Source organism: Hevea brasiliensis, chromosome 12 (assembly GCF_030052815.1).
Source record: "Hevea brasiliensis isolate MT/VB/25A 57/8 chromosome 12, ASM3005281v1, whole genome shotgun sequence".
In the NCBI taxonomy this organism is placed as follows: Eukaryota; Viridiplantae; Streptophyta; class Magnoliopsida; order Malpighiales; family Euphorbiaceae; genus Hevea; species Hevea brasiliensis.
The window spans coordinates 39,781,387-39,799,266 of NC_079504.1; the positions used below are offsets into that span (position 1 = coordinate 39,781,387).

Sequence of the window (17,880 nt, forward strand, 5' to 3'; positions counted from 1 at the left end):
ACCCTTTGCATGCAAAAGCGGCTAAGGAGAGAGAAAAAGCTAATTTTCTTTTAAAGATGAAACTAAGTGAGCTATTTATACCCTACTATTGAGGGATTTTTGTTTCTTTGAAAGCCCGACTTTTAGCTACCAAAGTCTATTTTGTCCAAAAAGACATTTGAATAATAAAAACGGACTTCAGCTGTCGAAAGTTTAACCTTCAACTGCCGAAGTTCTTTCTGCCCACAAGGATACCTTGATTTCTTTTCTTATCAAAATTCACATATAACCTATACTCTTAACACATTAATTTCATATATATATATGGTTCACCACTTCCTTGTATATGAAAATCTCAATTTCACAAGGATTTTCCAATGACGATAGGAATTTCAATGTTAGAAAATGATGGGTGTTACATTGGTGAAGAGAACTTTCAGATGGGACTAACCATGCAGATTTGGTGGCTCTTTTTAGCACTAGCAAGGACAGAGAAAATGGGTTTTTCAAAGCTTTAAAGGCATTCTCACCAACGGTGGTTGGAATGGATGATTGGATCTTGTAATCTTCATCTACATTCCACAAGCCTCGAAATGACACCAACAACGCCTTGATTGGAGATCAGATGAAGAAGATGCTTAACGTATTGCCTAAACTATATTGGCAAACATTGGGCAACTAGAGAGGAGTTTTGACTAACTTGTCATTAGACCTATATCCAAAGACTCATGGGCATTCCCAAAGTGTATTCAAATTGGCGATAGCTCATTGGTGTTGTGGATTGAGTTTTGACCTAGTCTTAATGCCCAATGGACTCTCCTGGAAAGTGGTTACGTTCTGATCATTCATAGCATTTTGAAGCTCGGATGCATTCCAAGTGTCAAAATCAGCATTGGTAAGCTGAACTCCAACTTAGTGTTTTATCTATCTGTTATGCTTGCAAATTTAATTAATAAAATATTTTTGGCAGATTGAAAATAATTAAAATAAATTGTAAGGACTTAGGATGATCTAAAGGACCTCTAAGAATACTTTTGAAATTTTTTATGGACATTTAATAATTATTTGGATTGTAGAGGATATAGAGACTGAGTTAGAACTTGGATCAATGGATGTATGAGATAGAGACTGAGTTAGAACTTGGATCAATGGATGTAGATTAGTGTTCGAGTAGGCACTAGATGGGCAATATGATATGTATGGCGAGCTTGAGGTTAATTTGTGTTGTTGCTATTACTTGTGTTTCTTTTACTTTGTAGGGATTAGGTCTAGTTACAAAGAAAACTCTATCGAAAATTTAGCAATCCATAGGATTTATTATTCTTGTCTCGGTTGTATTTAATTATTTTTAGTCAACAATTGATATATGTATGTGTTTGTGTAGGTGATTGAACTAGCCTTTTTTTTTTTCTAGTGGACCAACTGCACCAATCGAGTATTTATTATTTTTATAATTTCTATTTTATTTATATTTCCTAGCATACTCATACATTCACTTATATATGCATGTGTTCATCGATATATTTACCATAAATACTTTTTTATTTTAAATATTTTAATTTTTTTAATTTTTTAATTTACTTTACATAGAATTATATATATATAAATAAGTAAATTACAAAAATTTATTCAATTGTTAACCTAATTTTTTTATTCATAGTCTTATATTCTTTTATGATATTAATTAGTAAATATAAAAATAAGAATAAGAGAACTTAAGAACTGATCAAATTATTTTTATAATTTTTTATTTTACAATAAATAATAATTAACATATTAAAATCTTAAACTTATTATAAATCTTATTTCAAAAAATATTTATTTAAATAAAAATCCTAGCTCAAACAATTCTATTAATAGTAAATAATGATGCACAATTAATTTAATGGCTTAATATTAAAATTTATTTTTTAAAAATTTTTATAATTATAGCTAGTTTTTTTTTTTTTTTTTGGTAATTCTAACATAGTTTTAAAAGTTTACTTTAACCTATAGTCAAAAGTAATTTTAATCAGCTAACCAGATATAATTTTGATTGTTGGTTTCTTTTCTGATCAATTGATATATCATAATTTTGACCTCTATTTATTTCATTTTTAACTACTAACTAAAAATAATAAAATTTTAAATTCAAGCTAAAATTTTCAAAAAATAAAGAATTGGCTATAACACCAAAAAGTTGAAAAAAAATTAAAAATTGGGAAGGGGGAACATTAGAATTTTCAAAAACACTCTTCATTATTTTTATTATTTATAAAAATACCAAATTAAAATATATTTATAAAAAATCATTAGTTCTAAAATTCTTATTGCATTAAGATAAAATCAACCAGTAAAACACATTTTTTTTTTCTTACAATCTCTATTCTAAATGGACTATAATAACTTTATTAAAAAATTTTAAAAAAATAAAACTGTTTTGAAAATAACTTTTAGTAAATAATAAATTTTAATTTATAAAATAAAAATATTCATATTCTCATGTTTTATTTGTAATATTTTAATCACTAAAGTAATATATATTAAAAATTTTATTTCATGTGTTTTATTTATAATATTTTTAATTGATTAAAGTAATATAAATTATTAATTTTGTTTTTTTATAATTTTTTAATCAACTTTAATTAGAAATAAAATATAATTATGCTTATAAATAATTAATTTTAATTGACTATTAAAAATAATATATTATGATAATATTATATTATATATGAAAACTTAAAAAAAATTTATAAAAAATTAAATTATAAATTTATATAACAAGTAAATTAACATACAATATACGTTAAAATAAAAACTAATTAAAAAATAAAATCATTATTGCAAATTTTTGGATTGCATTTTTTTTATACAAAAATCAATTAATCCACATTTATGAAACAAATCTCCACTAGACCTTTTATTCAGTCCACCAAGATGACTGCTGAAGGCCAAGCTGCTCCTATCACCCTGCCAGAAGAAGTCTTAAACTGGCAGACAAAGAATGCTACAACTCAAAATAAGAAGTTAGAGCGCCTTGATTAAAAAATGGATAGAGTCCTTTCTCAAACTCAATCCATAGAATAAGGTTGATTCACGGGTTGTTTCTTCATGGAGATGTGGACAAATTATAATTTCTGTAGTCTGAACTATTCAAATCAATGTCTCCATAAAAGCCTTGGTACCAAGGTCCACGTTCTTCTGGTGAATCAAGGACAACACTAGCTAAGGCTTCACGTGCTTCACTTTCTTCTGTATCCATTGTGTAGCATCCTCACTGTAGCAATTCCGTACATTGTTCCGATAACCGGTGTTGGTCCGGACAGCTAGAACGTCTGGAAAAATATTTAGACTAGAGTGAGAGTCATAAATAACTCAAATAATAATAAAAAAATTTAGAAAAAATTTTAAAAATAAAATACAATCAAGTTAAATGAGACGGTGCCCTAGCAATGGGCAACCTAGTGAGAAGTTGTGGTTCTCGTAGCTAGGAGCCCTAAACCCAGGGAAAAATTCATAAAATAATTTTTGGAACTCCAAGGAAGAGTCATTGAGGTTTCGATGGCATTAGAATACCAAGAAAATACTTAAAAAATTTTTGAGATCGGTACAGACGATTTTAGCTCGATGAGCCAAACGGAGGGCATTTTGGTTATTTCGTCTTTAAATATAATTTTTGACCGACTTGTCCAGTTAAGTAAATAATTATTATGACATAAAATGTGAATAAATATTGCTAAAAATTTAATTAAAAATGAGTAGAAAAGAAAAGAAAATAAAATAAAATAAAAGTCATATTTATGACATAAACATGATGCAATTAAAATATTTTCACCCAACCAAATTTTGACACATCATTATATACCACTTAAACATGAATAAAAGAAGATAAAAATTGACAAAAAAAGAAAAACTAAACAGCCATCTTCAACCTTGGGCAGCCGAATTTAGAGAGAGAGAGAGAGGAGAGAAACCACCATTGAAGCCCCCTTTCAAGCTTTGGTTAACCCACCAAACTACCTCAAAACCCTAGCTTCCCCTTTCAAGGAGATTACTTTAACAAAACCCTTGAATTTAAGTATTGATACCTAGATAACAAATAAAAAATTTACATAAATTTCAAGCTCAATTTACCTCTTATGTCAAGAAATCCCAAAATCAAAATGGTGGAGAAGAAGAACTTGTTCGAGCCAATGAAGTCAGGGAAAAGGAAATGAAAGGGAATGCGAAGGCGAAATATAACGAATGCTTTAAAAACCAAAATGCACCTAATTAAGAAGTGTTAACTTTGTTGGTTTATTGGGGTAGATCGAACTTGTTAAGCTGGGATCGACCGTGACCCTTTGACGCATTCTCCAAATATTATTATTATCAGCTATGAAATTTTCAACACTGGGCTTGAGGTTTAATTTTTACAAACTTTTTGAATTGCAGTTTTCATCAAAAATTAATTAAATCACATTCTTTGCATTTATGAACAAGGAATATTTGAGGTTTATATAATTATTTTAAATAAAAAAAAAATTATTAGGTGATATACCAAATACCGTCTAAACTATTACTATTATTATTATTATTATTATTATTATTATTATTATTATTATTATTATTATTTAGCATGATTATAAAAATTAAATCGAAATGATCCGTTAACCAAAAATCTAAGTTTCGTTTAATTTAGTTCACTTATAAATTCTTATATATATATATATATATATATATATATATATATATATATATATAAAAGCTGTATAAACTCATAATTTTAATTTTTTATATATTATATAATATATGAAAATTCTATTAAATTTTAGAATTTTTTTTAATTTTTTATTTAACTTTATGAAATTCATATTACTTAAAGTATATTTTTTTAATATCAAATTTATTGTGTATTTCTCTGATTAATATAGAAAAAAATTACATGTATTTATAAATTATAGGAAAATTTATATTATTAATTATAGACATTCTTGTACATATATGATCTAATTAAAAAAAATGAAATTACATGAATTCGCTATTCAATGATATATATTATTAAGTATAAAATTATTAAAAAATTTTAAGATTTTAGTTTAATTAATTTTAAATTGATTAAGTGATAACGTAAGGGTTAATAGAATAAAATTTAGATTTAAATAGAAAATTAATCTAATCAATTAAATTAAAATTTTTTAAATAATAATAATATTTGATATTATTTTTTAACTAATTAAAATAGAGAGCATTAATTTATGATTACACGTGCACCAATTAATATTTTTTTTTTAAAATTGATTATTTTTTATTTATAATATAACTATTTTTCATTTATTTAGCAATTATTTAATTAAAAGTAATATTAATAAATTTGCTAATACATGAAAAATATTTTTAATTTTATTTTATTTGTTAAATGTATCTTTACTTTGATAATAATTATTGTTGAGTAAATTGTCGCAAGAGTTTTTATGGTTGTCGGACGATTCTCACCGAAGCGAAAAAAGTGAGGAGTCGCCACTTTAATTTTAAAGGAAATTAAAGGAAACCATTTGTAAAAATAGGAATTTATAAAACCACTTCTAAAACAAAGATTCTAGGCTCGGGGTCCATGTACGTGTAGGGAAGGTGTTAAGCACCCCACCTCGTCCTTCAATGAGGGCAAGCAGACTTAATGATGTGCTCTTTATAATTTAAGATCAATAATTTTGGAGTTAGAATTATGATGTTGGTCCCTGCTATTGATAAAAGGAACGTTTGATATTTCACCATTTTGGGTTATCTAAGAACACGAGTATATGGGATGACCCTACAGTGAATTGATATTGTATTTGTTTAATTTGTTATGTATTTGTTATGTTCCTCCCTCTTCGAATTAGAACTCTAATTCCGAAGAGGTGTTATTTGGTCCCTAATGGTTCATAACGAGTGAGGAGGACTCTTGGTTCACACATTATGTACCTCATCATTGGCATTCAAATAATTGAGGGTGCGGTGTGTGTAATGGATATGCAAGAAACGATATAGGTATAGATTTTCATTCCTTTTAATTAGGACTCTAATTCAAAAGGGATGTGTTAATTAAAACCTAGAGAATTCCCTTCATTAATGAGGACTCTCAGTTAATGAAGGAAGGTTCCATCATCGGCATGATTACCGGTAAAACCTTTACCCATATCATTTCATCTTAAATGATTTAATGTTTTGGAATTACGGTATTTGTTTGATTAAGCCGAATTGAAGGAAAAGTTTCCTAGGTGACATAAATTTGTGGCTCCCAAGAAGGACTCTCCATTGGGTCCAAGATGTAAAGTTCGGGGTTCTTGGAAGATCTCTCTCGTGAACCGGTTACTAAAATGTGTGTTGAATTCTGTAAAAATGAGTGCTGAGGTTTTCAAGGAAAGGACTCTCTCCCGATCTTCCCAATTTCATACTGAATGACTTTGCAAAAATGTAAGTCTATGGGGATTTAGGGAAAGGACTCTCTCCCGATCTCCCTAATTTATGTGAGAGAACTTTATAAAACTACAGGAATTCTAAGAAAGGACTCTCTCCCGATTTCCCTAATTTAGTACTGAATATTTTACAAGATATAAAACTATGGGAATTCAAGGAAAGGACTCTCTCCTGTTCTCCCCTATTTTGAAAAGTAAACTTTAATAAAGGTATAGCAATCGCAGAAGTTGAGTTAAACTCTTTCCCGATCTCTCTCTAGAAGACTAGGATAATGTGATGCATTACGCCCGTCATTTCCCAATCTCTTTATTACTATCCGGGCTTTTTCTGGTTTCCAATCTCATAACTTATTGTCCGAACTCTTTTCCACTCTTGACTTTCGACCTCTTGTTTACTATCCGAATCTTCTACTTCTATTCGAACTACAGAAATTCTTATTTCTCCTCATTAATCGAATCTGAACTCCCCACATTATGATACATTTTTATCTAATTTTCTTTCAAACTCTTTACTATTTTACCAAAATTCCAGTAATATTTATATCATCCGAGCTCTTATTCTTACACTAATAAAAATAAAAATAAAAATCTTTTTCAGATGAAGTATGCATTACGATAGCATACAAAAAGTAATATTTGAGAGATAAGTCAGCCAGATACTGATCTACCCGAAAAGCTCGGTATGATATAGTGTCTAAAAAGTTCTTACATCATGGATACGGATTAATCATATTTCATTTGAGAATGATCGGTTAAACGTTTACTTGTGGAGAGCTGGAATGATAGGAGAGCCGGTATCGATGTCTCACAAGGCTGGGACCACTAATGCTAAGGTGACCGTGATTGTGACACCCCTTACCAGTCTACGGTGTAGCTGAGCCAGGCATGTCATACTTGGTGCTAGAGCACCTTAACTTATCTTATTTCATTCCAAATATTCACATTTAATTCCTTTAATTTGGGGTCAATTTATTAACCGGAGAAACTGACGAAGTTTCCCCTAAATTTATTAATATTTGATGTTTTCCCACCTGTTAAAAGTCTCAATAATATATTTACAATAATGTAAATTCTTCACCACATTTAATTCTAGTACTTTATTTCTGTAACACCCTAGGCAAATCCCACATCGGCAAAACACGGGAGAGATGCTGGGTTTATAAGTTGGTGGCTCGTAACTCCTCGTGACGCGTTTTAAAACCGTGAGGGCTTCGGCCCAGAGCGGACAATATCACTAGTGGGTCAGACCGTTACAATTTCAATGTTGCAAACTCACAATTTTCATTCATACATAAATAAATAAATTGATACTCATTCATAAACAAAATACTCAATTTCAATTAATTTACATAATTCATAGTAATTACATAAGTGTCTAATTTACATAACAAAATAAAAGTCTAATTACAAAATACAAAATATAAAATTTCTAATGAAGTCCAGTGGTCCTACAAAAATACACTGCACGGATGAGGTGACACCGGACATAAGTGCAGATCAAAACTCTGATTCCCAGTCTAAGGCCTACTAGGCTCACGCTGTGACACCCCTTACCAGTTTACAATGTAGCTGAGCAGGGTATGTCACACTCGGTGCCAGAGCACCCTATCTTATCTTATCTCAATTTATTACTTTTTAATTATCACATTCAATTTTTCATTAAATTTAATCAATTATTCATTTATTTTATCTTTTTTTTTTCTGTGGAGAAACTGATGGAGTTTCCCCTCATTTCTTAATAATTTGACAATTTTCCCACCTGTGTGAAACAATTATCTTTGCACAGATTCACAAAATCGTTTTCTCATTCAGAACATTAATAAGTTTCACTCATATAAATACATGAGAAAATTTAAATCATTTCCATACATATAGAATTCAAATATGAAATTTTTAAACTATATTAATTTACATCATATGCACATTTCATGTACAAAAATACATAATTTACATTAAATGTCCAAAATTTGATTACAATAATCAAAAATAAAATACAAGTTGCTGGACACTACCAAAATATGCACTACTGAGGAGGTGAAACTCGGGACCCAAATGCAGATCAAAACTTCTAATCTCCCAGTCTATGGTCCATTGGGTCCTCTGGCCAAATCTTCAGTACCTACGCGTTGCAAATAGCGACGCGCTAAGTATAAAGCTTAGTAGTGCCAATAATACAAGAAAATATAATATACAAATAAAAGTAAAAATTTCCTAGTTATTGTACTTATAAGAAAATAAATAATTACTAATTTATTGTTTAGTTGAAGGCTAATTACATCTTATGATATTAACTCTTTAACTCTTCCTAGTATTTTATTAATCGTTCTCATGATGATTTTGAGCCTCTTTTTATTGAAATCATTCTTGTTCTTTATCCTGATATTTAATTTCCTTACTTCCTTTAATAATCAATTCAATTACATTTATACTTTTCCATGTCCAAGTAACGTATACAAATTGACCGGAATGGATAAACGGGTAAACTAGCACTGGGTACCAGGTACCTCGGGCCGTCACACCATCGATCACAATGTGTCTCCCGGTGTGCAGACAGAATGGCTAATAAGCCATAAAAGCAATAAGGCATAAAGCCAAGTATAACATCATAATCAATATAGCCATAGGCTATCATATCACAGAATGGCATGAAGCCATACGCAGTACTGCTATCAGAACCCTAGTGGCATGGCAACCTATCCAAACCAATCTCACTAGGTCTACTAGGGCATATTACAAAGCTCTTAATTGAATATTTGTGTTTAACATGTAAGGTTACTATTCATTTTACTATTCGAGTCAAAATATTGACTTTCTCATACATAATAGTTACATGAGTTCTAACCACATGAAATTACCGCATTTTGGTTCACAAAAGTGTTGCATTGGTTGCGAATCAATACTTAAAACCAATAAGAAATAAATCAAAAATTTCAGTTTTTGTGTCCTATGTTTACTGTTCCATTGGTCTAAGCTACAGTGAGAATTTAGCTAACTTGTCTTCATCAAAGTTGTTCCTTTATGTGTCTTCTTTAATTCCCTTTTTGAATCACTCCATTTAGAGTTTTGTAACTCAAGTTATTGCCATTTTACCATAACTAGCTAGATTGACCAGTACCCAGAATTTCTAGGCAATTCTGGTTCTGCCAAATTTGATAGCTCAATTTTGGCTAGCAATTTCATTTGGTTAGGTCCAGAATTTGAGTTTGTGTTCTACATAAAAGTTGTTGTAAATTGTCTAAGCTTTTCATTAATATAAATTTCAGGTCAATTGGACCTTTCTACACTGAGTTATGACCAAATGAATGAATACTGTTCATTTGGTCATTTTGCCCAGGTAGAATGTGTGTTACCCAGATTTGGTCAATTTTTAGGTCAGTCTATTGTGGTTTTCTTGGCAGGGTTTCTTCATCAAAGTTATGCTATTATGTATCTAATTTCATGTCCAATTAGCCTTGCACCAACTGAACCTACACAACTCAAGTTACAGCTGCTCAAACTTGCTAGACTCACATCTAGCCCTACAGGTCACCAAAGGCAGCATACCTAACCTCAATTCCATTACCACAATTGACTTCAATTCTTCATCAAATATAGACAAATAGTCACTAATTGACCATTAGAACTTCCATTCACCAACACAAGAGCAAAACCCTAAGTTTTAAATTCAAAATCCTAGCTCCAATTCAAGATTTACACAACACATATCACATTAGGCATACTAATCAATTTCTAATTGATGTCTACATGTCAAACACCATTTCTAAGCCATTCAAATCCATCAAAAACCATCAAACCCTACATCTTATTATGGCTATTGAAATTGGGGAAGATATATCCAAGTGGTTTTCATCAAATTGTCTTACAATTTCTAACTTAAATAAACTCCCTAAACATGAATTGAAAGAGAAAAAGAGAGATTGGTCACTAACCTCACTTATGTGACACCCAAGCTTGCCAAGACTTCTTAATTTCTCCTTCCTTTTTGCTGCCTCAAGTTACTCAAGATACAAGGGTCAGGTTTAATGAAGAGAGGAGGTGGTTTTATGGTATAAAATCAAGGTTTGCTAAGCTTTGTGGGAAGAGCTTAAATGGTGGACTCTCTTTCATTGGTTTTGCCAAGTGGGAATTGAAGAAGAAGAAACTGATTTCTTATGTGTTTTTTTATCCTTTCTTATTTGTTTTATGTAAGCTTGGTAAGTTTTGATTGGTCAAAAATTTTAATGACCTCATATTTACATAAAGCTTAGGTAATAATTAAGTTTAAATCTTATTTTTGTTTTGTTTTTCTTGCTTCTCTCTTTACTTATTTTTAAATAAATTTTTCATCAATATTAATTCACATTTTATATCATATATTTCACTTACTTAAATGGACAAGCTGGTAAAAATCATCTCTGAAGACGAAATGACAAAAATGCCATCCGTTTGGCTTAAGGAGCCAAAACTATCTATACCAATCTTAAAAATTCTCCTAACCTTTTCTTGTTTCTAATGCTACTTAGGGTGCCATAACTATTCTCTGGCATCCCAGAAATTATTTCACGGGATTTCCCTCGGGTTTAGGGCTACTAGCTGTGAAGATAGCAATTTTTCGTTAGGGTCACCCATCACCAGGGCACCGGCTCATTTAACCTTGGTGTATTTTATAGCTTAAATTTTTCCAAATTTTTTTCCTTACCATTATTTGGGATATTTATGGCTCCTCACTCTAGTTTAAATATAGTTCCAGATATTCTAGCTTTCCGGACCGACACCGGTTACCAAAACAGTAGAATGTACAGACTTGCTAAAGTGAGGGTGTTACACACGCTCTTGGTCTCCAGTACCTACGCGTGACAAAAAGCGACGCCCTAAGCATACAGTTTAGTGGTGTCAATATAAAATAGAAATAAATTAAAATAATTAAATATGCAGAAATTATGCTGTTATTTCATGCAGATTGGATTTTTGGTAATTATTCATAATATTCTATTAATTTAGTGATTTTTATGTTCATTATTTAATTATAACTTTGTAGGATTTATTTTAGCTGCCCAAGTAACCTATGCTAGTTGCCTGAACTGGATAAATGGGTAAACTAGCACTGAGTACTAAGTACCTCGGGCTGTCATACCATCGGTCATATAGTGTCTACTAGGTGTGCAATAGAATGGCTGACAAGCAATAATAATCATCGGGTACAAAGCCAAGTATATAAAGAGTATCAAAATGGCCAAAAGCCATAATATCACAAAATAGCACTAAATGCCATAAATCACGAAATGGCATGAAGCCATAGGCAGTACTGCAATCAGAACCCTATTAGCATGCCAACCTAACTAAACCAATCATACTAGACATACTAGAGCATATTAACAAAGGTAGGTGTTTATTTCTTTGCATTTGATATTATGGAGGTTACTATTCATGCAAAATGTTGACTTTGGAGAGGAACCACTCAGTCTGGGGAAATCCCGATCTGGTGAAGGTCTTAGATTCTTCGATTTGTTTTCAAGAAGATTGGATTCGGATGGCCCAGGAGAGCATCAAAGATCTTCTAACCCTGACCATGAGTTCAGGATTGGAGGCAGTTGCGAACCAATAGATAGTCAGGGAGAATGCTCATCTCTTAAGAAGGGAGATCATCAAGGCAGTGCAGGATGCGGCAATTGCAAAGACCCAACTCTCGACCACTAATGATCAGATCGTTGACTTGGAGAGCCAAGTGAGGTCTTCTGAGGAAAGAACTGCTCAGCTGGAGAGAGAACTTGAAGATGCTCGGGCTTGCCGAGCTGCCGATCTAGCTCGATTCTCTAGAGAGATAAGGGCCAAGGAGGACAAAGCTTTGGTGAAGGAAGCCAATGCCTATGTGAATGCCCATAGCAATCTCCTAGCCGAGCTGGTGAAGCGCTACCCTGAAGAAGACTTCACCTGGCTAGAGAAGCTTGCCCCTGGTGTTGAGGCCAAGAGTGAAGAGGAACATGAGAGAGAGGAGGGAGAGAATATTGAAAATATACCTAAAGAGCAAGCTAGGGAAGATCCTCCTGCTGAGTGACTTTGTATTTTCTTTTAAAATGAATTAAGTTCATTTGTGATTAATTCTAGATGAGATCAGAAAATATTAAATCAAGTTTGCGTGTGCTAGATAGAATTAACCCCTACTAAATTGAATAAAGTTGAACATATAACCTAAGATCGGTTATCCCTCATAAAACATGAGACCACTTAAAGAGATCGGAAAAACAAACATGGGATTGTAAGACCTTATGATCGAATATCGATTGAAACTTTGAAACATTTGGAGTGATTTGTAAAGACATGAGATCGGGTACTAGTCAAAATAATTTATTAGGATTGGAACAATTATTTAGAGATCGGATAAAACATCAACTTGATTAAGAAATTTTGAACAATTAGAGTGAGATACCTGATAGTAAAAATTGACCACAATTTGAAATTTTGAATTATGTGACCCTACCAAGATCAGAAGACAATCGAATGTAAGATTAGATGGTCCGAAGATTGGACATCAATCCAAACGGGTTGAATAGAGGCAGAGAGGTCGGAAAACAGTTAACTTGAGCATATCTGAGTTGAATAAACTTGAAATTTATTATTTATTTGGGAGAATTGAAATTATTATTGGTTCAGAGAAAATGACCTGTGGTCAGGTAATTTAGTTGAGATTGGGCAACATATTAAGATGGGAGATCCATTCAAGAAAGTATCAACAGAAAATCATATATTAATTACACAAGTTATGCATTTGAGGATCGACAAAAATATGGTGTCAACATAAATTATTAAAATCTAATATAATTATAAAATATATAAAATAAATTAAAAATAAAATAGTAATATAAAGTAAAGAAAACACTAAAAAAACAACAATTACGAGAAAATATAGGCTATTGAAGTTTTTATGAGTTGGACTAATTGAAAAAAAGAAAAAAAAAAAAACTAATTGTTTCTCAAAACATGGTTTGCAAAATTAACAATCCCTGATCTCCATCTCTCCCCTTTTCTCTCTTCCCCTCATCAACATCCCTTTAGGTCCAAGTGTATTATCAATAGCCCTTTGGGATTCTCTGTGGATTTATTGCATTCAGCCAATACCTCTCTCCTTGTTCCTCTTTTTGCTCTCATTTCATTGCATAAGAAACTCAGAACCCTAGTTATAGTTTTTCCAATTTTACTTTTTACTTCTAATCATATCTCTAATTTTGAATCCAAAGCACCAATTAAGCCAATACTCAAAAATTTCAGTCACCAAATCATATCTACTGAAACCAAAAACCATGATTTCACTTTGCTAATAGAGCAAAATTTCTTTTTTTTTTTCAACATTTACTTGAGATAAATCCTAAATCCCTAATTTGAAAAACAAAGAGATTACTTTAAAACTTTTTTAGAAGTGTCTCATTTTGTCATGTGTTAAGAGAGGCAAATTCATGTGCAGATCCCTTGGTAAAACAGGGTTTTAGTAGAACCTCAGGCTTCGTTGCTCTCCTGTAGATTCTGGTCTTGGAGTTTTTTATCTGCTCTTTTGTTTTGGTGTTTACCATTTGTTTTGGTGTTTTTTAAGTTCTGGTTGTGGTTGGTGTTCTGTAGTTCGATGTAAATGGATTGTTTATCGGCAAAGTTTTAGTCAGAGCCCCTCCACAATCTCTCTCATATTTATTACCTTTATAAAATTTTTTTGCTTATATATATATATATATATATATATATATATATATATATATATATATATATATATATTTCAAGCTCAAATTTACCTCCTCACCCTGAGAAATCCCAAAATCAAAGTGGTGGAGAAGGGGAGCCTGTTCAAGCCAATGAAGTCAGGGAAAAGGAAATGAAAGGGAAGGGAAGGCGAAATGAATGGGACGACCTTGACAATTTAACGCATTCCCCAAATATCATTATTATCAGCTTAGGAAATTTTCAACACTGGGCTTGGATGGTTTTGTATGTAGTTTTCTGCATCTCACTTTTTGAACTAACCAAACAATTCTAATAGCTGCTTCCTGCCTCTTTAAACCAAATGAAGTTTAGTAAGCGCAGCTTTTATACATTTGTTTGTCTGCAACTGTTTCTTTTCTTCTCTATTAACTTAGGATGCCTGCAAGCCAGTGCTTCAGGAAGAGAGACAGATAAACTTGCTTTGCTCAAATTCAAACAAGGGATAACCAGTGATCCCCATGGAATCTTCAACTCATGGAATGATTCTCTCCATTTCTGCCACTGGACTGGAATCACATGTGGTCGCAGCCATCAAAGAGTCACCTCCTTGGTCTTAGAAGGGCAGAATCTTTTTGATTCTGTGTCACCATATATTGGCAACCTCAGTTTTCTTAGGTTGATCAACCTCCAAAACAACAGCTTAAGGGGCGAAATTCCGCAGCAACTTGGCAAGTTGTTTCGACTGCAGAAGTTCTTTGTCAACAATAACTCATTAAATGGTACAATTCCTCTCAACTTGACTCGCTGTTTCCAGCTCAACACAATATATTTACAGTGGAATAATCTTGCTGGAAAGATCCCAGAAGAACTTGGCTCCCTGCCAAAGCTGGAAAAGCTTGGACTTTGCAATAACCATCTGACAGGAGAAATTCCTCCTTCTTTAGGCAACCTTTCATCACTTACCACGTTTTCTGCAACATTTAATGATCTGGAAGGAAGTATTCCAAATGAGATGGGTCGATTAAAAAGCTTGAATAGTTTTGCCGTTGGAGTTAATAGATTATCAGGTATAATCCCTCCATCTCTTTTCAACGTCACATCTTTGAGTTCTCTGGTATTTGCTGCCAATCAACTTAGTGGGAGTCTACCTGACAATATTTTCTTCACTCTCCCAAATCTTCAAGCTTTTTTAGTCGGTGGAAACTATTTGTCTGGCCCAATTCCAAATTCATTGTCTAATGCCTCTCAGCTTCAACGTGTTGATATGGGCGGGAACAAATTTGTGGGACAAGTTCCCACTAATCTTGGAAATTTACAGAGTATCTTACGGCTGAAATTCGAGTTCAATAATCTTGGAAGTAATTCATCGAATGACTTGCTTTTCTTGACCTCCTTGACAAATTGTAGTAATCTACAAATCTTCTCTATCACCAGAAATAATTTTGCAGGTGTCTTGCCAGACTCTGCAGCCAATTTTTCAACTGGGCTCATTAGATTATATATGGGAGGAAATGAAATCACTGGAATTATTCCTGCGGCAATGGAGAATCTTGTCAACTTAATTGATTTGCAATTGGAAGAAAACCTTTTCACAGGTTTCATCCCATCTCAGTTTGGAAAGCTTCAAAAGCTACAATCATTAATTTTAAGCTACAATCAATTGTCAGGTCAAATTCCGTCCTCCATTGGTAACCTCACTCAATTATCTCGTGTATTGCTGTCTGGAAACAAATTGGAAGGAAGCATTCCTTCAAGTATTAGAAATTGCCAACTTTTATATGCTGTACATATTGCAGAAAATAGACTCAGCGGAGAGTTACCTGAGGAAGTTTTAGGTGTTACTTCTTTATCAAAAATACTGAACTTATCTTTTAACTCTTTCACTGGGCACTTACCAACAGAAGTGGGAAAGCTTAAAAATGTAAATACACTAGATATCTCAGAAAACAATTTTTCAGGTGAAATTCCTGAAACCATTGGAGGTTGCTTGAGCCTAGAATATCTTTATATGCAAGGAAATTTTTTCCAAGGAACCATCCCTTCATCTTTAGCTTCCCTTAAAGGCCTTCAATATTTAGATCTTTCGCGAAACAACTTGTCAGGACAAATTCCCAAAGATCTCCAAGAAATCCCTTATCTCCAATACTTGAATCTTTCGTTCAATGATCTTGAGGGAGAGGTACCAGAAAGAGGAGTATTTACTAATGCCAGTGCATTATCACTGATTGGGAATAACAAGCTTTGCGGTGGTGTCCCAGAACTTGGTTTACCAAAATGCCCTACTAAACTCTTGAAGAAAGTGAAATCCCACACTCTTAAGCTAGTGGTTGCAATTGCTTGTGTGGTTCCAACTCTGCTTTCGATTCTGATCTTTTTTCTTATTCGCTGGATGAGAAAATCAAGAACCAAGCCTTCTGTTGCACCCTTAGAAATGAACCACCTTCTAAAGGTATCTTATAAAGACCTTTATCAAGGAACGGATGGATTCTCTTGTAGCAATTTAATTGGTTCAGGTGGCTTTAGCTCTGTGTATAAAGGATTTCTACCTCAAGTCCAAACACCAGTAGCTGTTAAGGTCCTCAACCTCGAGAAAACGAGTGCCATTAAGAGCTTCATGGCTGAATGCAATTCGCTGGGGAATATAAGGCATCGAAATCTTGTTAAGCTCGTAACATGTTGCTCCAGCTTAGATTACAAAACAAATGCATTCAAGGCTTTAATTTTTGAATATATGGGGAATGGAAGCCTAGAAAAGTGGCTGCATCCATGTGCAGAAGGTGAAGATCAGAAAAGAAGCTTGAACCTTCTTCAAAGACTCAATATCGCCATTGATGTAGCATCAGCATTGCATTATCTACACGACCTCTGTCGAAAGCCTATCATTCATTGTGATCTGAAACCCAGCAATGTTCTTCTTGATGATGACATGGTTGCTCATGTAAGTGATTTTGGTCTAGCAAAACTCTTCTCAATCAACAGCAATTTATCTCTGAGTCAAATCAGCACAACTAGAATCAATGGCACCGTTGGTTATGTTGCTCCAGGTAATTAACAACTATATAAGCATCTTCCTCTATTTTTCTTCTTTTTCTTCTAATTCTGCTTCTTCTTCTTCCCTTAATAGTCTTTTCTTTTTTTTTCCTTTTATCATATAAACAAAAATTGATATGTTTTTCAGGACCACCGTTCTATATCCCATCTCCAAACCACATTCAGTTCCATATAAATTCCCCCTGAGGAGTTATATGCTCAATAAAATTTAACTTTCACCTATACCTGCTCTAATCAAGACCTGTTTTCCCAGTTTGTTAATTTATTGTTAGTCAGCAAATGATGAACTTATTATCGCCATATTAATTTGATTACTTTTACATACTTGTAGAATATGGAATGAGTGGTATAGCATCGAAAGAAGGAGATGTTTATAGTTATGGAATTCTTGTGCTAGAGATGTTCTCAGAAAGAAGACTGTCGCAAGGGATTTTGCGGTCGCCCGGACGATCTCTCACCGAAGTGGGAAAGAGTGAGGAGTCGCCACCTTAGTTTTGAGGGAAACTAAAGAAAACCATTTGAGAAGTTAAATTAAAAATGAAACCACTTCAAAGCAGAGATTCTAGGTTCGGGGTCCGTAAACGGGTGGGGAAAGTGTTAGGCACCCCACCTCGTCCCTTAATAAGGGTAAGTAGATTTAATTTTGCATTCTTTATAAATTAGTTAGGAGGGCTTGAATGGGAATGTTAATCCTTTTGTAAGAAGGAAATTTTGATATTTCACTAAATTCGGATCACCCAGATACATAAGTAAATGAGACAACCTTAGT

General features: G+C 32.7%; 1 protein-coding gene across 1 annotated transcript; it reads left to right on the forward strand.

Moving 5' to 3' along the window:
- The first annotated feature begins 14,421 nt into the window (after nucleotides 1–14,421).
- Nucleotides 14,422–17,297, forward strand: LOC131171218 (putative receptor-like protein kinase At3g47110). The gene is made up of 2 exons (XM_058130687.1): nucleotides 14,422–17,104; nucleotides 17,239–17,297. The coding sequence occupies exons 1-2, from the start codon at nucleotides 14,422–14,424 to the stop codon at nucleotides 17,295–17,297; spliced, it is 2,742 nt and encodes a 913-aa protein (XP_057986670.1).
- The last annotated feature ends 583 nt before the right edge of the window (nucleotides 17,298–17,880 follow it).

Bases quoted from the DNA above. Each gene is read 5' to 3' on its own strand.
- LOC131171218 (XM_058130687.1), top strand. From the start codon at position 14,422: ATGAAGTTTAGTAAGCGCAGCTTTTATACATTTGTTTGTCTGCAACTG. The intron at 17,105-17,238 runs GTAATTAACAAC...TATGTTTTTCAG, and splicing joins CGTTGGTTATGTTGCTCCAG to GACCACCGTTCTATATCCCA.